Source organism: Oryctolagus cuniculus, chromosome 8 (assembly GCF_051225735.1).
Source record: "Oryctolagus cuniculus isolate XC-2025 breed Fujian yellow rabbit chromosome 8, ASM5122573v1, whole genome shotgun sequence".
In the NCBI taxonomy this organism is placed as follows: domain Eukaryota; kingdom Metazoa; phylum Chordata; class Mammalia; order Lagomorpha; family Leporidae; genus Oryctolagus; species Oryctolagus cuniculus.
This window is the reverse complement of record NC_142874.1, coordinates 81,875,867-81,896,703: the sequence shown is the minus strand read 5'-3', so window position 1 is coordinate 81,896,703 and position 20,837 is coordinate 81,875,867. Positions and strand designations below refer to the sequence as shown.

The 20,837-nt window shown below is 40.4% G+C and overlaps 1 protein-coding gene across 12 annotated transcripts in view; it reads right to left on the bottom strand.

Annotated features, from left to right (window-relative positions):
- The window catches only part of ZGRF1 (zinc finger GRF-type containing 1), a 102,660-nt gene that overhangs the window by 17,361 nt on the left and 64,462 nt on the right, over positions 1 to 20,837 (bottom strand). For all 12 annotated transcript variants that reach the window (XM_089302924.1, XM_089302926.1, XM_089302920.1 and 9 more), the window contains 6 exons: positions 18,919 to 19,062; positions 17,018 to 17,132; positions 14,714 to 14,976; positions 11,071 to 11,230; positions 3,836 to 3,913; positions 3,504 to 3,651 (listed from right to left, as the gene is read on the bottom strand). In XM_089302924.1, the coding sequence (XP_089159050.1) occupies positions 3,504 to 3,651; positions 3,836 to 3,913; positions 11,071 to 11,230; positions 14,714 to 14,976; positions 17,018 to 17,132; positions 18,919 to 19,062 (908 nt within the window). The remainder of the gene's footprint in view (positions 1 to 3,503; positions 3,652 to 3,835; positions 3,914 to 11,070; positions 11,231 to 14,713; positions 14,977 to 17,017; positions 17,133 to 18,918; positions 19,063 to 20,837) is intronic.

Below are 20,837 nucleotides of genomic sequence, written 5' to 3'. Positions count from 1 at the left end.
AGGAAGAGAATTCTAGAGTTATAAATCAGGAAGTTTCTTTTTTTCAATTTAAAGAAATATATAAAAACCGAAAGAACTGTTTTTTCTTTAAAATTACATATTTTTGTCTTCTATCATTATATTGGTGAGATTCTAACAGGAGAGCTTTGTTAATAGTCTAGGAAGTAGTAGCTAACTATGAAACCTTTTAAAATACGTTTTATTGGCAGGTGCCATGGCTCACTTGGCTAATCCTCCGCCTGTGGCGCCAGCTTCTGTCCTGGTTGCTCCTCTTCCAGTCCAGTTCTCTGCTGTGGCCCGGGAAGGCAGTGGGGGATGGCCTAAGTGCTTGGGCCCTGTACCCACATGGGAGACCAGGAGGAAGCACCTGGCTCCTGGCGTTGGATCGGCACAGCACACCGGCCGCAGCGGCCATTTGGTGGGTGAACCAACGGAAAAAGAAAGACTTTTCTCTCTGTCTCTCACTGTCTAATTCTGCCTTTCAAACAAACAAACAAACAAACACACAACAACAAAAAACATTTTATTGTAGAGACATGTCATTCTAGGAATATATCAGTCCTGATTACTTAACTGGATTTGGAATTTTTTAGCAAAAACTATTTTTTTTTCAGATTTATTTTATTTATTTGAAAGAATTACAGAGAGAAAGGGAGAGACAGAGAGAGAGAGAGGGCTTCCAATCACTGGTTCACTCCCCAGACAACTGCAACATTCCAGGCTGGGCCAGGCTGAAGCCAGGAGTTTCTTCTGGTCTCTGATGTGGGTTCAGGGGCACAAGCACTTGGGCTATCTTCCACTGCTTTCCCACTCCATCAGCAGGGAGCGGGATTGGAAGCGAAGTGGCCGGGACTCAAACCAGTGTCCATATGGGATGCTGGTGCTACCAGCAGTGGCTTAACTTGTTATGCCACAGCGCCGGCCCCAGTTAACAAAAACTTTTTAAGGGCTGGCGCCGCGGCTCAATAGGCTAATCCTCCACCTAGTGGCGCTGGCACACCGGGTCCTAGTCCCGGTCGGGGCACCGGATTCTGTCCTGGTTGCCCCTCTTCCAGGCCAGCTCTCTGCTGTGGCCCGGGAGTGCAGTGGAGGATGGCCCAAGTGCTTGGGCCCTGCACCCCATGGGAGACCAGGAGAAGCACCTGGCTCCTGCCTTTGGATAGGCGCCGTGCGCCAGCTGCAGCGCGTTGGCTGCGGCGGCCATTGGAGGGTGAACCAATGGCAAAAGGAAGACCTTTCTTTCTGTCTCTTTCTCTCACTGTCCACTCTGCCTGTCAAAAAAAAAAAAAAAAAAAAAACACCTTTTTTAAAAAGTTTCCTGTAAAATAGTTTTCATTTGTGAACAGTAATACCAATGAGCCACAGATTATTGTTAACTGAGTTTCTGTTTAGAAAATGCAGGAAAGTCTTTAATGGTTATTCTTACATTATTCTTATTATACTGGGTGAGTAAAACGGCAAGTAGTTTACATAAGTATTTAATTTGTATCCATTGAATACAGCCAAATGAACCCCTTCCAGATCTGGTTGAAGAGAGGGCTGTACAGAATTAACTCTATAATGCAGGTAATAGAAAATTAGTCTGAAGCCATCTGAAGAACCAACACTTGTTACAGATTGGTTATTATTTCCAGTTTCTCCCTCCCTTTCTGTCAGATTATAATTATATACCATGTCCTTTATCATGTGACTTTGCAGGGCTTCTCACCTTACTGATGTGAGCTTGACCATTTGTTTTTAACAAATGGAATGCCAGTGGACATGATATTAACAGATTTAAATGTATTTGTGTGATCTGGCCTGTTCTTTTTCACATCTGTCAGCTGTCAGGAGATCACCATGCTAGGGGCAACTGTGCTGAATGAGAGATGTGACCTGTAGCTAAAGCCAAATCAAACCAATTGACTTAGGAGTTATGGGAATATGACTTTGTTAAGTAAGGCTATTTCAGCAATAGCTGATCAATACAGGGATCCAAGAGGGTTGGTATTATCAAATCTCTTGCAGAAAGTGACCAGTGTCCATATGATCCAAGAAGCCAACAACTCCCTTTTCCTTCACCCTCCTTTATTTTCCCCATGCTTTACTTCCATTGGAGGAGGTTATTAATTTTTTTCTTTTTCCTCGACCAGCAGATGCCTGAGCTGTTCCACATCAGAACTCAATAAAGGGGAGTACACTACTTGTCACAGCCTGAGACCCTTTGTGGTTACGCTTGGCTCTTGATGCCTGAAAGCCAATATATGTGTCTCCTGAATTCTTGGATAGAGACAAAACTTGAAAGGCGTAGCTTTCTAGGAGAGTATTAAAAACAAATTTAGCTTTGATATTTTGCAGAGGATCAGACCTTTTTTTCTGCTCTGAGAACAGAACTAACTTAATTTAACTTGCTAAGAATCTATTTCAATCTCTTCACTTTTCTCCCCACACCTATAAAAAGATACCCAAATAGTAAGAAGGAGAAAGTATGACTTAGGCACGAGTTGGATCTGTTCACAAATTTGAAGAACCCTTTACAGCAAAATAAAACATGCACTGGGTAGACCATAACCCAGGATATACAAGCAAACACCTATTTAAATGCAAGCTATCACAGTAGCTTGTTTAATTTAAAGAAAATATTCTTCCATCAACAGAAATAAAGGAATCCATTGGCAGGTATGTGGCACAACAGTTAAGACACTGCCTGGGGATGCCTGCATTCCATATCAGAATTTCTGGATTTTAGTCCCAAGTCCATTTCTGATTCCAGTTTCCTGCTAATGCACAGTCTGGGAGGCAGCAAGTGATAGTGTAAGTATTCAAGTCTCTGCCATCTATTTGAGATTCACATTGAGCTTCAGGCTTCTGGGCTTCAGCCTGGCCCAGCTTTGGCAATTGTGGTTACCAGAAGATAAAAAGATCTCACACTGTCTCTACCTTTCAAGTAAGTGAAAACGAAATTAAAACTTATTTTTAAAAAAAACCAGAGAATCTGAATAGTATGTTGGTATTTCATAAAATTCACAGAAAATGGAATTAAAAGATAGGTTTATGAGGCTGTGTGCTATGGTGTAGCAGGTAAAGGTGAAGGCACCGCATGCAGACCTGGCATCCCATATGAGCGCTGGTTCATGTACCAGCTGCTCCACTTCTGATCCAGCTCTCTGCTATGGCCTGGGAAAGCAGTAAAAGATGGTTCAAGTCCTTGGGCTCCTACACCCACATGGGAGACCCGGAAGAAGCTCCTGGATCCTGGCTTCAGATGGGTGCAGCTCCGGCCATTGTGGCCAACTGCAGAGTAAACCATCGGATGGAAGACCTCTCTCCCTCTCTCTGCTTCTGCCTTTCAAATAAAATAAATAAACGTTTAAAAAAATGAATAAATAAAAAATAGGTTTACTTTGGTGCAAAAAAATTGAAACCCTGCAGTTTTTTCACAGTACATATTTTGCATGAACTTTTTGAAGACCCCTTTTATACAGGTATAGATTAAGAATCAAACTGAATCTACTTCGCCTTACCTGCTTCAACAGGGTTCTGTTGGTCCCCAATTTATGCTGCTCAATACTTTTTCTCACATAGACTTTCTCCACAGGAGTCAAGTCTTCTTTCATTAGTGCATGTAGTTCTTTTAATTGCTCACTTTCATTTTCTGAGCCAGCATGCAAGCTAAAAAAATTCATAAAAGAATATAACTCTTTATTACATCTTTCATGACAAAAAAGTAAAATGCAGATTTTCAAAGTGAACCAAGAATAATAAAAGGCTTTCTTCAAAAATCAAGTTTAGAGTAATAATTACATTAAATTACCATACTTTTCTGAACAATCTGTGAAATGAGTAGAAGTCTTACCTATAAGGTAAAACTGGCTTGGCAATCTTTCTAATACTCCCAACTCTGACAAACTTTTCAAATCCAAGACTGAGAAGCCTTTAAAGACAAGATAAAATAGATCTTGATTATTTAGAAAATTGAAAAGGAAACAAAGTATCCTATAATATTTGTTATTAAAGTTAAAATATTTTTAAAGATTTATTTATTTATTTGAAAGGCAGAGTTACAGAGAGGCAGAGACAGAGAGACAGAGAAGAGGTCTTCCACTGGCTGGTTCACTCCCCAAATGGCTGCAAGGGCCGGAACTGTGCCAATCCAAAGCCAGGAGCCAGGAGCTTCTTCTGGGTCTCCCATGGAGGTGCAGAGGCCCAAGGACTTGGGCCATCTTCTACTGCTTTCTCAGGCCACAGCAGAGAGCTGGATGGGAAGTGGAACAGCTGGGACTTGAATCAGTGCCAGCACTGCAGGTGGCAGCTTTATCAGCTAAGCCATAGTGCTAGCCCCTTATTGTTAATTTTGTATAACAGTATTTTGAGATTAAAGTATTCAATGTGAAATGCCTAAACCCAAAAACAATAAATGGAATGCAGTTTAAGGATCTCTTTTGTATTAGTATCATGTATTTCATAGAGAATCTTGAAATATTTATTATTTTATGTTGAGGGCTCATTAAGTGTTCATAAAATACAGTCAGTATTTATCATAAAAAAAATTGTCTGTAAACAGCATTGGAGGCATCTAGCAAGCCCAGGATGGGGAAGGTTCTTCTTTATTATATCCAAGCCCTTTAAACTCTAAAATTTTAGATGTCAAAAATATTCTCTGTGCACTGGATTCCATATCATATGATTCATTAGAATCTGCTGTGTGTGGCCTTGGACATTTTTATTAGCTAGTAAAATTAAAAAGTAATTTGATGCTAGAATAGAAGGATTCATCATAGTGACTTTAGGATGCTGGTTCCAAAGCAGGTATAATTATGCAAAGCAAAGGTTCTAGTAAAGAACTGCCAAAGAAGGAATTAAAAATCAGATTTTGGGGCCAGCGCCATGGCTCACTTGGTTAATCCTCTGCCTGTGGCGCCGGCATCCCATATGGGCGCCGGGTTCTAGTCCCAGCTGCTCCTCTTCCAGTCCAGCTCTCTGCTGTGGCCTGGGAGGGCAGTGGAGGATGGCCCAAGCGCTTGGGCCCCTGCACCCACATGGGAGACCAGGAAGAAACACCTGGCTCCTGGCTTTGGATCGTTGCATTGCCGGCTGTTGCGGCCATTTGGGGAGTGAACCAATGGAAGGAAGACCTTTCTCTCTGTCTCTCTCTCTCACTGTCTAACTCTATCTGTCAAATAAAAAAAAAATCAGATTTTATATAAGGGGCCAGTGTTGTGACATAGCGGGTAAAGCTGCAGCCTGTGACACCAGCATCCCCTATGAGTGCCAGTTCATGTCCCAGCTGCTCCACCTCCAATCCAGCTTCCTGTTAAAGACCTCAGAAAAGCAGCAGAGGATGGCCCAAATGTTTGGGACCCTACACCCTTGTGGGAGACCTGGATGAATTTCCTGGCTTCTGGCTTCTGCCTGGCTGGGCCCTGACCATTGAGACCATTTGGGGAGTGAACCAGTAGATGGAAGATCTCTCTTTGTCTCTCCCTTTTTATCTGTGTAACTCTGACTTTCAAATACACAAAAATAATTTTAAAAATATTTTATATGAGTTCAACAAGAAAAAGACCTTCCTTCAATGGAGGGTCTTCATTTTACTTGTTGGACTCTTCATTTAGTAGAGCACTAAGCTCTACTATTAAAAATATGTTATCTTAAAACTTAAAAAAGAAAGAAACAGAAAATGGAAGAAAGAAAGGGAGAAGGAGAAGGAGGGAGGAGGGAGAAAGAGAATATCATCCTATTTTTAGAAGTGTATCTATGAACTACACTGATCTTTTCTCTTCTTTTTATTAACATCACATAAACACAAAAAACATAGAAAAATTTTATATGAAAGCATCCACCTTAACCTTGAAAGAAAACAAACCAAGAGCAATAATTCAATAATCCAGAATCCCTGAAGTCAGTGCAAACAGAGTTGAGATCAACTACATCAAAAATTTTATGTATAATAAGAAAGTTCTCAAGCAAGTAAATATGTTTACATTCTTTAAAAAAAAATGCTCCAAAGCCTTAGCAATATGAAAGGCAACAGATACCAAATACTTAGCATTAAGATTTATTATGAAGAATCTATTAATCCATGATCTCTCATTTAATAGTTGCTACAGCTCTACATGATACATAATCTAAAAGATAAAGACACTGAAGCTCCAAGTGAAGAAAGTTTATGGAGGCCACATAGCTAATACGGAGTCAGCCAGCACTCAAATCCAAGCCAGTTTGTCCATCTATAGAGGCAATGGTTGCTCTTCTATCTACTTTACTCAATCCAACTAGGGTTTTGTGAGAAAGGAGTCTCCTCCTACCCTTCTCTCTCTCTCTCTCTCTCTTTTTTTTTTTTTTTTTTTTTTTTTTTTTTTTTTTTTGACAGGCAGAGTAGACAGTGAGAGAGAGAGAGAGAGAGAGAGAAAGGTCTTCCTTTGCTGTTGGTTCACCCCACAATGGGTGCCACGGCCGGCGCATCGCACTCATCCGAAGCCAGGAGCCAGGTGCTTCTCCTAGTCTCCCATGCGGGTGCAGGGCCCAAGGACCTGGGCCATCCTCCACTGCACTCCTGGGCCACAGCAGAGAGCTGGCCTGGAAGAGGGGCAACCGGGACAGAATCCAGCGCCCGACTGGAACTAGAACCCGGTGTGCTGGCACGGCAGGCAGAGGATTAGCCTATTGAGCCGCGGCGCTGGCTTCCTACCCTTCTCTCTTACATATTTTATAGTTCTAGCTCAGTACCAGGAACAGAGTTGGAGTTTAACAAATACCCAGCCCTCTAAAACATCTTTTATTAACTCAAAATGGGTATTTAAAGAGCTGGGCAACTGAAGAAACTATAGGCCTCCAAAAATAGTTTTTGAAAATAATTTATTCAGCAGCAATACATGAATAGATTTCAATTTTTGCATTTTTTCATAAGTCTTCATCTTGGAGATGGTTTAGTTGAAGGATATAAAATCACTGTGGGGAGCAACTCGGACTAGACTAAGTTACTGGAATTAAGACTTATTCTATGCATCTGCTCTCCCACAATATGGCGCTGGGAGAGGAGAAAACAGCTTCTACGCAGCTGCCTCTTGCCAACTTGAGTGATGACCTCCAGGAGCTGATCCTGCTCCTGATTGGAGGAGAGCAGCGTACTCGGCGTGTGGGCAGCTGAGTTGGGATTGGCGGAAGAGGACTATAAAGGAGGAGAGAGACAACATGCACCAGGAACATCTAAGGGGAACATCTATCTGAAGGAACACCTGTGCAGCCCCCGAGAAAGCCGGCGGTGTGCCGCTCCCCCGCGGAAGTGGGGAAAGTGGCAGGGGGAACCGCCCTTCCACGGAGGTGGAAGGGTCGGTAGCCAACCCGGGAAGAACCAGCAGCAAACCCGGGGAGGGCCGAGCAGACGAAAGAACAGCGCAGGGTCCTGTGTCGTTCCTCCATGAAGACGGGGAGTGACAAATCACTACACAAAATTCAATAGCATTTGTATATACAAACAATGTCATAGCTGAGAAAGAACTTGTAAGATCAATCCGATTCTCAAAAGCTACAGAAAAATTGAAATACCTTGGGATAAAGTTAACCAAGGATGTGAAAGATCTCTACAATGAACATTACAAAACATTAAGGAAAGAAATAGAAGACAACACCAAAATGGAAAAATGTTCTATGTTTATGGATTGGAAGAATTAATATCATCAAAATGTCCGTATTACTGAAGGTAATTTACATACTGAATATGATCTCAATCAAAATACCAAAGACATTCTTCTCAGATCTGGAAAAAACAATCCTAAAATTCATATGGAATCATATGAATCATATGAGTTGCTAAAGCAATCCTAAACAACAAAAATACAACTGCAGGCAACACAATATCTGATTTCAAGACACAGTACAGGGCAGCTGTAATCAAAACAACCTGGTAATGGCAAAGAATAGACATATCAACCAATGGAACAGACTAGAGACCCCAGAAATCAATCCATGCACCTACAATCAACTAATCTTTGACAAACAAGCTAAAAAATCACTCCCTGGAAAAGGACAGTTTCTTCAACAAATGATGTGACAACTGGATCTCTGCATGCCAAAGTATGAAACAAGGCCCTTACCTTACACCCTATACAAAAATCAACTCACAATGGATAAGGGGCCTAAATCTAAGACCTGAAATCATCATCAAATTACTAGAGGAAAAAATAGGGAAACACTGCAAGACTTTGGCATAGGCAAAGCCTTCGTGGATAAGACCCTAGAAACAAAAACAAGAACTGCGAAAGTAGACAAAAGGAATTACATTAAGCTAAGAAGCTTCTGCACAGCAAAGGAAACTCAACAAAGAAAAGAAGCAACTGACAGAATGGGAGCAACTATTTGTAAAATATTCCTCTGATAAAGGATTAATATCCAGAATACATAAGGAGCTCAAGAAACTCAACAACAACAAAACAAGCAATCCAGTTAGGAAATGGGCAAAGGACTTGAAAAGACATTTTTCAAGACGAAATTCAAATAGCCAACAGACACATAAAAATTGCTCAGGATCACTAGCCATCAGGGAAATGTAAATAAAAACCACAATGAGGTTTTAACCTCACTCCACTTAGAATAGCTATCATCCAAAAATCAAAAGTTAGGGCTGGCACCATGATGAAGCAGGTAAAACTGCCTCCTGCAGCACTGGCATCCAACATGGGTGCTGGTTCAAGTCCTGGCTGATCCAATTCTAATTCAGCTCCCTACTAATGCACCTGAGAAAGCAGTAGAAGATGGCCCAAGTGCTTAGACCATTGCACTCACATGGGAGATCCAGAAGAAGCTCCAGGCTCCTGGCTTTGAGTAGGCCCAGCTCCAGCTGTTGCGGCCTTTTGGGAGTGAACCAGAAAATGGAAGATTTCTCTCTATCTCTCTCTCTCTCTCTCTCTCTCTCTCTCTTCCTCTCCTTCTCCATAACTCTTTCAGAGAAATAAATAAACCTTTAAAAAAAAATGCTGGAAAGGATGTGGGGAAAAAGGTACCCTAATGCACTGCTGGTTGGAATGTAAATTAGCACAACCATTATAGAAGACAGTATGGAGTTTCCTCAGAAATCTGAAAACAGATGTACTATATCACCTAGCAGTTCCACTCCTGGGAATTCACACAAATGAAATGAAATCAGCATGAAAGAATTATCTGTACCCACATGTTCGTAGCAGCTCAACCCATAATAGCTAAGACATGGAATGAACACAGATGTCTAACTAGCTAAAGAAATTATGGTATATATAAACAAAGGAATGCTACTCAGCCATAAAACTGAATGAAATCTTATGCTTTGCAACAATATGGATGTAACTGGAGACCATTATGCTTAGTGAAATAAGCAGTCCAAGAAAGACCAATATCATGTTTTCCCTGATTTGTGATAATATACAGAGTACAAAATAAAATGCAACATATCTGAGCAAAATTCACATTTTCAGATTTGATTATTGTTTATAGCCCTTGTCTATACTCCTGAGGAACAGCAGTTTTCCTACTTACTACTTGTTGAATTCTACATTTAGTGGAGTTAAGATTAAGCTTGTGATTATGAAGTTAAATTGAAAGTATGTCATTGTAAAAATTAAAAGAAAAACAAGGAAAAGCAGGAGAGAGGGTGGGAGCAAGGGAGCCTAAGGTGGGAAGTATCATGCTAAGGTGGGAAGTATCATCATGCTACTAAAACTGTATATATGAAATAAACTGTTTTTTCCCTTTTTATTAAAAAATTTAAAAATAAATTAAAAATTGGTATTAGACACAACAGAATGATATTTGGAGAATCTAATATTATAATGACCTGCTGAGGTTGATTTTTACACATTGTTAAACTCTTTGAGTATTAAAAATATTTAATATTTTCTTGAATTTTTAATAAAATCTTATTCAATAACAAAATTTTTATATTTTCAGAATATACTGCTCTTGCCTTCTTTGGGTTCCTCTTATTCAAACTAAAAACCTAATTTATTTAAATTGTTCTGCTATGTAAATATTGTAGTAGACACAGGTATATGAATAACAGACTGACCTGTAGTAATTATTGGTTGTAGTACTGATTTTGGCTTACTTCTAAGATATTAGACCCAAGATTCCTGGGTCAGAGGTAAAAGACTTTTACTCCTAGCACAAGTACAGCAACATAGGCATCAATGTATCTGCACTGTATTTCCTTTGCCCCCCAAGTCCCATAGAGAGAAGCAGAGGTCTCAACCGATGTCTGCACATACAGTTGGTTAAGTTGAAAGAGTAATCCTGAGGTTGGAGGCCCACTGCTTTTATAACAAGAGACAGGCAGGGTGCCACTGTGGCGCAGTAGGTTAATCCTCCGCCTGCGGCACTGGCATCCCATATGAGCACCGGTTCTAGTTCAGGCTGCTCCTCTTCCAGTCCAGCTCTCTGCTATAGCCTGGGAAAGCGGTAGAGAATGTCCCATGCTTGGGCCCCTGCACCCGTGTGGGAGACACGGAGGAAACTCCTGGTTCCTGGCTTCGGATCGGCGCAGCTCCGGCCGTTGTGGCCATCTGGGGACTGAACCAACAGAAGGAAGACCTTTCTCTGTCTCTCCCTCTCACTATCTGTAACTCTACCTCTCAAATAAATTTAAAAAAAAAAAACTTAAAAAAAAAAAAAAGACAGGCAAGTCTGTTCTTTGTCCTGGAATGAGACATTACCATATCAAAACTGCTTGCTGCAAACACAACCCTGAGAAATGTCTTGGTTAACAGTGCTCAAGACCTACTTTCTTGCTACCCAGCAGGGATGCTCAAGGCCCATGGCAGACTACCTCGCTCAACAAGCACATCTCTGGTTCTACATGTTCTTACCTGAACCTGAATTTTTACAATGGTATCCCATCTTCATGCCAGAATTGTCAGGTTTGTAGCCTATTTTGTCCTGTTTATAACCTAACAAGTTAGCCTATCACTATTTCATAGATGGGTCAGAGAAAAAGATCCTGTACTCTTGCCATACCCAGCAGGAATATACATAGATACTCAGTGTCCATGGAGACTGCTTCTTCCAACAATAACCTAAAACATTAGCTACTTAAATACATTTAAATACATTTATCATACGTACTCAAGAAGTACTCTGTCAACGGCTACATTGGTAGAAGAAGAAATTAAAAGTTTCCATGGTCTTGCATTTCCAACTGTAGAAGTTTCACTCTTTTCAAACAGCTGTACAAAGAACAAAATCACCACTGCCAGCAAATAACTCTTGCCTGCTCCAAAAACACCTAATTATTTTAAAGGAAAGGGAAAAACATAAAGGCAATATCATTTAAAACATTTCAGAAAGCACAAGAAATATTTCAGGGTCATTGTGATGGTTAATTTTAAGTATAACTTGACTGAGTTAAGGAATATCCCAAAGCCTAGAAAAGTATTTTTGGGCATGTCTGTGTGTGGGTATTTCGCATCTCAGGGTTTCCAACCTGCAGACAACCTATTGTGGGATTTCTCTGCCTCCTTAATTGCATGAGTCAATTTCCTAATAAAGCCAGTGCTGTGGCATAGCAGGTAAAGTCGCTGTCTGCAGTGCCAGCATCCCATATGGGCGCAGGTTTGATACCCAGCTGCTCCACTTCTGATCCAGCTCCCTGCTAATGTGCCTGTGAAAGCAGCTGAAGATTGTCCAAGTCTTTGGGCCCCTGTACCCACATGGGAAACTTGGAAGAAGCTCCAGGCTCTTGGCTTCGGATCAGACCAGCTCTGGCTGTTGCAGCCATTTGGGGAGTGAACCAGTGGACGGACAGACCTCTTTCTTTCTCTCTGTCTGCTTCTGTCTCTCTGTAACTCTGCCTTCAAAATAAATAAATAATTTTTAAAAATTCCCTATCATCTATCTATATACATATCCTATTGTTTCTCTCTAGAGAAACTTATTACTTCTATCTATTTGCTTCTCATCTTCATTTAATTAATTTTTTAAAAAATTGAGTGCCTACTATAAGCATAAGGAATAAACAGATAAATAACCAAAATATCTCTAACTTTAATGAGACCATATTCTACTTAATATGATATGCAAAGGAATAATGATGAAATAATATTATGAGTCACAGTGTTATGACAACAGAGAAGGAAGAATATCTCTGCTTTGGTGGAGAAGAGAATGCTTCCTAAAAGTAAGAACTAGCAGAACAAACTCACCCAGTCTTTGTCCCTAAGATATCCAGACTGCTTAAAGAAAGGGTCATTCTAGATAGAGGTATGACTAAGTATGTAGCTCTTAAAAGAACCTGAACAATTTCTATATGGCCTACAGCAAATGGGCAAGTAGGGGCTGTCATAAGAGTTCACAGGAGCTCTGCTTGCTATGTATAAAAAGTCTGAATTTTGGGGCCAGTGCTGTGAAGTAGCGGGTAAAAGCCGTCACCTGTAGTGCCGGCATCCCATATGGGTACTGGTTTGTGTCCTGGCTGCTCCACTTCAGATCCAGCTCTTTGCTGTGGCCTGGGAAAGCAGTGTAAGATGGCCCAAGGACCCCTGCACCCATGTGGGAGACCCAGAGGAAGCTCCTGGCTCCTGGCTCCTGGCTTCGGGTCGGTGCAGCTACAGCTGCTACAGCTATCTGGAGAATGAACAAGCAAATGGAAGATCTCTCTCCCTCTCTCTCTGCCTCTCTGCAACTCTGCCTTTCAAATGAATAAATAAATCTTTAAAAAAAAGAAGAAAGCCTTTACCTTACTAAAGGTCAGGGGAAGTCATTCAAGGATTTTTGGCTATGGGATTGATTTAGATTATGTTTTAGAAAAATTACTTAAGTTAAAATATGGAGAAAGGTAAAATTAAAGGTAAATCAATGAGAATGCTGTATGACATTATTCATAACAATAGTAAATATAAAATTTCCTAAGTGTTTCCCATCTGCCAGGCATCTAAGTCCTTTTCCTCTGTTAACTCACTTAGTTCTCTAATCCTATGAGGTAGATTCTGTTATCATTCCCATTTTATAGGACAGGAAATTAAAGCTAAGAGATAAGTAACCTATCCAAAATCATACAGCTAGGGGCCAAGATATAAATCCAGGAGCCTAAACTTTCAGCCACTAGGTGATAAAGAATGTGATAAAGCCTTCAGTTGAGGGAGTGCAAGTGAACAGGAAAGAAAATTGCTATGAAAGTTGGGTAGAAGCTAGGTAGGACCCATCTGAGTGACGGATCTGATGGCAGCTCAGCAATCAGAAAGTAGAAGAGGGGCCGGTGTTGTGACAGTGGGTTAAGTTGCTGCTTGCAATGCCAGCATCCCATATTACAGTGCTGGTTCTAGTCCTGGCTACTACTCTTCTGATCCAGCTTTCTGTTAATGCACCTGGAAAGGTAGTGGAAGATGGCCTAAGTGTTTGGGTTCCTGCTAACCACGGAGTGATCCGGACTGAGTTCCTAGCTCCTGGTTTCAGCCTTTCCTAGACCTGGCTGTTGTTGCCATTTGAGTAGTGAACCAGTGGATGGATGATCTCTTACTCTGTCTCCTATCTCACTCTGTTGCTCTGCCTTTCATATGAGGAAAGAGAAGGAGGGAGGAGAGGAAAGAAAGGTGACAAGGGGGGAAGGAAAGGTGGGGAAGGGAACAAGGATTGAGAGAATCACTTAATCTTTGGATAAAGAATAATCTTTTTTTTTAAAGATTTATTTTATTTATTTGAAAGGCAGAATTACAGAGATGGAGACACAGAGAGCGATCAATCTTCCATCTGCCAGTTCACTGGCACACAACAGCTGGGATGGCCACAACAGCTGGGACTGGATCAGGCTAAAGCCAGAAGCCTGGAACTCCATCTGGGTCTCCTATGTGGGTACAGGGGCCCAAACTCTTCGGCCATCTTCTGCTGCTTTCCCAGGCACATTAGTAGGGAGCTGGATCAGAAGTTGAGTAGCCGGGACTCAAACTAAGGCCCATATGGGATACCTGTGTCATAGGTGGCAGCTTTATCTGCTATGCCACAGTGCCGGCTCCAAAAGTATAATCTTAAAATGACTTCACAGTATTTAGTCTGATCAGCAAGGTGGATGTGATGTAACTCCTCAAAATAAGGCAATATATTGGATCTGCTTTGGGCTAAAAGTCTGTCAGAAAATGAGCTATAGTGCTGACAGAACCCAGATAGAATACTCAGCTGTGAAAAGGAAAAAATAAAGTTCCTTCCCTTGCACAGCATCAGAAGAGGTAAGAATAGGTCTACACTTCAGTAAGCTGGAGAAGGACATGACACTGGAAGGAGTTTCTGTATTAACTCCATTTCCTGTGTCAGAGGCAAGATCCATTTCAGAGAGGGTAGAGAACAGGCAAGGAAGGGGTGAGATAATGAAGGTTACAATAGCTGCTATGAAGGATGGAAGAGTAAGCTGACCTGGAATTAATAAAGCCTCTTAGGTGGCTCTATGGTGCAATGGACAGCACATTGGACTTCTACAAATGCCCCTGAACAAATTTAAAGTCTACTCCCAATTGTAAAATACACTGGCATCTAGATCATATGAGTACTTTACTAATGATAGTATAATGCTACTCATTCATCAGATATGCTGCTAATTCCCCATTTTACGGTAGTCACTTCAACTCCATTATAACAGTTTACTAAAGTGGATTCTGGGCTCAGGTTACTAGATTTATTCTGGAAACTTTTCTGATTAGGAAATTACACAAAGGACCATAATAAGCTGCAAAAGATTACATGAGGTGTATTTACTAGAACTGTTTTCTTTCTTGCTTCTTACCATGTATGATTGTGATAGGAAGGATGTGGTTCTTCAGTTCCTTCACTTCTTCAAGACTTTCATGGGAAGCCATCATCTGGGCTATTTGAATTAGAGCTGTTGCTTGATCCTCATTTAACTTGTGTACCTGAATTAACTCATGAGCTAACTGCAATGATGCTCCTTGGCTGAGTAGTTGAAATTTTGTGTTGATATGTGCAAATGCTGGTGGGATAAATTTTCTCTTACTGACTCTCTTGTTGCTAAGTGTGGTTGATGGAGACCTAGTAAAAGAGCAGCAAATAAAATCAAAGAAAACTAGAGATTTTTAAAATAAGTGACATGTATCTACTCATAACTTAGCCTTCAGTTTATACAAATCAGAGAAGAGCATTTTATTATAGGAACAAATGGATACATATCCCAATGTGAAGGAGACTGGAAGAGAAATAACATTTGTTCAGTATCTACGATGTGCTGGCACAGTGTTAAACATTTTATATATTAATTAATATAATATTGATAGTAATACCAGGAAATAACCATACCAAATAGAGATACATAATATTAATTTTCCCCCCAAAAACCATACCATTATTAAGAACTGGACTGGATGGGGGTAGATAGGAGGGGGGCTGGTGCTGTGGTGAAGCAGATAAAGCCACCGCCTGCAGTGCCGGCATCCCATATGGGTGCCAATTTGAGTCCAGGCTGCTCCACTTCTGATTCAGCTCTCTGCTATGGCCTGGGACAGCAGTAGAAGATGGCCCAAGTCCTTGGGCCCCTGCGCCTGCATGGGAGACCTGGAAGAAGCTCTTGGCTCCTGGCCTCAGATCAGCACAGCTCCGGCCGTAGCAGCCATCTGGGGAGAGTGAACCAGCAGATGGAAAACTTTTCTCTCTCTCTCTGCCTCTCTGTAGCTCTTTCAAATAAACAAATAAATCTTAAAAAAAAAAAAAAAAAGATAGAAGAAGAAGTGGACTAGGGTCAGTGCTATGGTACAGTGGGTTAAGCCACTGCTTGCAGCACTGGCATCCCATATGGGCACCAGTTAAAGTGTTCCACTTCTGATACAGCTACCTGCTAATGCACCTGGGAAAAGAGTAAAAATGGCCCAAGTTCTTGGGTCCCTGAACCCAAATATCTGGGAGACCAAGATGGTTTTCAGGGCTCCTTGTTCTGTCCTGGCCCAGCCCTGGCTGTTATAGCCACTTGAGGAATAAACCAATGGATGGAAGATCTGTTTCCCTCTCTGCCTCCACCTCTGTCTCTGGAACTCTACCTTTTAAATAATGAAATAAATCTTTAAAAAAAAAAAAAAAAAGAAGTAGACTGACTTAGATAATCGATGCAATCTTTATTTCAGAAAAACTGCAATAAATATATTGTTTTATTTCCACTTCTAAAAAGGTTAAATCCATTTCAGACTGTATAAACATATAATGGAATAATAAGGCTATTTATTTATTGTAACTGGAATTTCATTGTGCTGAAATACATAATATAGATAACATTCTAAATTGGAAAACAAATTTTTTCTATCAATTATTACCCTCAATGTACTATCACTTCCTACTTTTAAAAAGGGGACCCCTGGTGCTTAAGAAATTAAAAATAAGATGCTGCCATTATGGAACAGCTGGTTAGGCTGTTGCTCGTGACACCAGTATCCCATATTGGAATGCTGGTTCAAATGCTGGCTGCTCTACTTCTAATCCAGCTTCCTGCTAAACATGCCTGGGAGGTGGCAGATGATGGCTCAAGTAATTGGACCCCTGCCACCCATGTGGCAGAGAGACTCAGATGGATTTCCTAGCTGCTGGCTTTGACCTAGCCCAGTCTCGGCTATTGTACCATTTGGGGATGAAGCCAGCAGATAGAAGATCTCTTTCTCCCTTTCACTCTCCCTCTCTCTCTCTGATGCTCAGCTTTTCATATAAAAATAAATAAATATTTCTTAAAAAAAGAAATTAAAAGATATGGGCAATTTAAAGAATAAAATTAGTATTAATAAACACAGTGAATTCAACCTATATTTTTCTTCCAATGTTAATATGAAGTACAAAAACTCAAAAGATGAATAAAACAATAAAATCAAAACTGAAACGATCATTAAGAAATTAACCCTTGAGAAGTAGAAAAAAATTAAAGTAATATAATAAATAATGAATAGATGGGTGGATGACACGATGAATATTTCCCATTCTCTTTTTAATTGCTGATATAGTAATCTCATATTCTGAAAGATAATTATAGTTGCACACTCATACTCACTTTTAGTTACCATTTTTAATACTAATGAGCCAAAGGTAAATGATGACTTACATTGTTAACAGGTACTGCGTTAGAGGTAGAGTAGCTGGATTAAAGTAGTCTTGAATGTTTTTCAAAGTGGTCAGCTCAGTGCTAGCATTACAGACCAATAATGCATGGACCATAACTGTGAATAGAATGCAGGAAGCTCACATTTGAATGTAAATAAAATGGACCATGAAAACTACGCCTCAAATAGCCATATATGTGAGAGTTCAGTTACTGAATGAATCACATGACATAAATCCATAGGTAAATGCATAGGTCCTCAAACTTTTACCCATTAAATTTCTATCCTACCTGCTCATTCACTTTATATATGGATACCCAAAAATTGTAAAACTTAAATAAAATTTGTAAAGGCAGTTGCCTTTACTCAGCACACCATTTGTGCTGTATAATGGTATTTGTGTAATTTTCATCTGCTTACATTTCTTTCTCAATTATTTTATAGAAGTATATAGAAAACTATAAAGCAAATGGTGATGGAACTGCAACAAAAATGAAAACAGTCACATAAAAAGTAACAAATATATACTTAATTAGGCTCTTATTGGACTTGTAAGGTTGGCTGACTTGCTTTGCTCATTAAGAAAGAAAAAAATTAAAAGGTAAAAACACTCATACTAAAAATCTGTCAAGAAATACTGTATATTTAATTAGGTATAGGTGAAATTTAACCATCAGAAATAATTATGGAGATTGAAACGTATACAGAAATCTGTAGATTCATAGAACTAAACAGCAAATTCAGCTTACTAAAGGTTTCTTTATTAAAAAAAAAAAAAAAGAAAGAAAAAAGGCTGGAAGTATACTGTCTTACAAAGAATTTCTCAAGACAGATGATAAGGTATTCTTAAACCAAAAATCAAACCTGCCTGTTCAACCCCTTACAAAATCTCTTGTAAAATCTGCAAGACCTTCTTAATGTGATAGCAAACTGTTTATTAAATGTACAACAAATTAAGGGAATTAGAACTGAATATAAAAATTGTTTTAGAAAATTCTAATTTTTATGTTTAATGTTTATATTTTTTAAATTCTGTTATATACTGTGTAAAATTCAACTTCAACAAAAATGTAAGTGGTGGTTCAAGATTTCATTATACTGTCAGTCTTATGGGACATGAGCTGCAGAAATCTTTATATATTTAACTCATATACACATTTTCAGAAGCATATGGAACGTAAGAGTAGGAATTAGAGGTGGGTGCTTTTTGTTGGGTTTAATCTAACAATCTCATATGCAGCATTCTTGCTGAAAGTGCATCCTATGTTTATCATTCTTTTTAAAATATAAATTAAGCCCAGGACAGGCAGGGCCTGTGCTATGCTCCTCATAAGCAGGAAGCAGCTACAGAAGATAATGATGATTCTACACCCTCAACAGCCCTTAGGATTAAGGGAATGGGGTCTTTTGAGGGGGGAATGATGTAGGTAGGCAGTCAAGATAAATTCGATTAGATTTGTGAGCTGGAAGACCACACCTTCACCACGCCCTCTGGGTGATCTCATCTCCTTACTTGACCCCACCTGTATGCCACCTGCCAATCAGGCTACATAACCACTTCCCGTTGGAAGTGGATAAAAGGCCTGGAACATGGTGGGCCTGGCCTTTTTTTCACCATTATTACCCTTTGCTGCTTATGCCTTCAGGCCGCCCGCTCCCTGCTTTCTTGCTTGCATGCTTGCTGCACATAACTGGCTCCTGGCCAGCTCTCTGCTTGGTATGGACTCCAACTTAGTCTCTGGACTTTTCTTTCTCCCTTAGATAGAGCCCCCACTCTCCCATGCATTTCTCTCACTGAATAAAATCCTTAAAACTTAAAAAAAGTGTGTGTGTGTATATATATATATATATATATATATATACATACATATATATAAATTAAGATGGACATGGCAATACTTACTGTTAGTGGGCCAATTGGAAGGGAAATAGCCTTTCAAAGGCAGTAGCTCAATCTCATTGAGAGATGATGGTCCAAAGAAAGCACTACATGCAATGAAGGTATCCAGCTCAAAGTCGAGGGTTTTTGAAACTACCCAAAGGTCATCTAAAAAGACAAACATTTTTTTTCGTTTTACTGATGTGTGATTGACAAAAAAAAAAAATTGTGTATATTTATGAGTAAGGTATACAACATGGTCCTTTTAAAAAAATTTATTTAGTATTATGATCAAATTATTATTACAATTAGCAATCAACAACATGAATACGAAAAAAAATAATATTAGACATACACAAATACTGTCTAAAACAAGTCTTTGTAGCAGTTAGGCCCTGCCACCACTGTGTTTGGCTGAATTCACAAAACTGTTGTAGTCTGTAGCTTCCCTGTCACTTTGGCTCTCCTCTACCAGGTTTTATTTCCTGGCAATTATTAAAACTTTCTGTTACTGCTACTGCTAGACTGGTCATAGCCACCTTGATTTCACAGTTTGGCAAAACACTGGCCTCTACCGCCATAGAAATACAGCTTCGCCTTCCAAAGTTGCCTCCCTTCATGGGTCTGAAATGTAAAGCTCAATGGTTGTAACTGCCAAAATCACCATAACTTCCACTGCCTCCAAAACTGACTCCATCGTTACCAAGTCCATTGCAGTCGTCCCCATTACCACTATATCCTCCACCACCTCGGTTACTACCAAAGTCACCACAACTATAGACGTTTCCTCCACAACCAAACTTGTCATCACCACCAAAATAACCTCCTCCACAAGCACCACCGAAGTTTTCAGAACCACTGCAAACTCTGTGTGGACAAAGCACTAACCATCTCTTGATTCACTGGAGCTTTCCTTAAGTCACAGTCAGAACTTTTCACAGTATGGTATGGATAATGACCTTTTTTAAAAAAAATATTTATTTACTTATTTGAAAGGCAGAGTTATGGAAAGGCAGAGAGAGAGAGACAGAAAGAGAGAGAGAATAGTCTTCCATCTGCTGGTTCACTCCTCAAATGACTGCAATGGCAAGAGTTACATCGATCTGAAGCCAGGAGCCAGGAGCTTCTTCCAGGTCCCCCATGTAGGTACAGGTGCCCAAGAACCTGGGCCATCTTCCACTGCTTTTCCAGGCCATAGCAGAGAGCTGGATTGGAAGAGGAGCAGCCGGGACTCGAATCAGTGCCCATATGGAATGCCGGCACTGCAGGTGCAGCTTTACCCGCTATGCCACAGTGGCAGCCCCATGGATAACAATCTTAACCACAGAGTCACAGTAGTTAAAGAACACAAAAGCAAAGCCTCTCTTCTTGCCAATGCCTTGGTCAGTCATGATCTCAATCATTTTGGTTTTTCCCATATGGCTCAAAATAATCTCTGAGCTGCTGTTCTCCAGTGAGGTTTGGTAAATTTTTAAAAAATTTATTTTATTTACTTGAAAGGCAGAGTTACAGAGAGAAAGAGAAGCCAGTGAGGAAGGGAGGGAGGAAGGGAAACAGAGTCATCTTCCATTCACTGGTTCACTCCTCAAGTGGCTGTAACATCCAGGGCTGAGCCAGGCCAAAGCCAAGAGCCTGGAACCCCATCCTGGTCTCCCACGTAAGTGGCAGGGGCCCAAGGAGTTGCGCCATTTTCTGCTGCTTTCCCAGGCATATTAGCAGGGAGCTGGATCAGGAGCAGAGCAGGGACTCAAACTAGTACCCATATGAGATATCAGCATTCTAGGTGGTGGCTTAAGCAGTTGTGCCACAGCCCTGGCCTCTCTTCAGTGGGTTCTGTAATATCACTAACATCTGCTTCACAATTAGGTGGGCCTCCTGGTCTTTGAGACTCCTGAGTCAGCCTTCTTATGTTTCATAACTCTTCTATCCACCTTGTGCGGCCT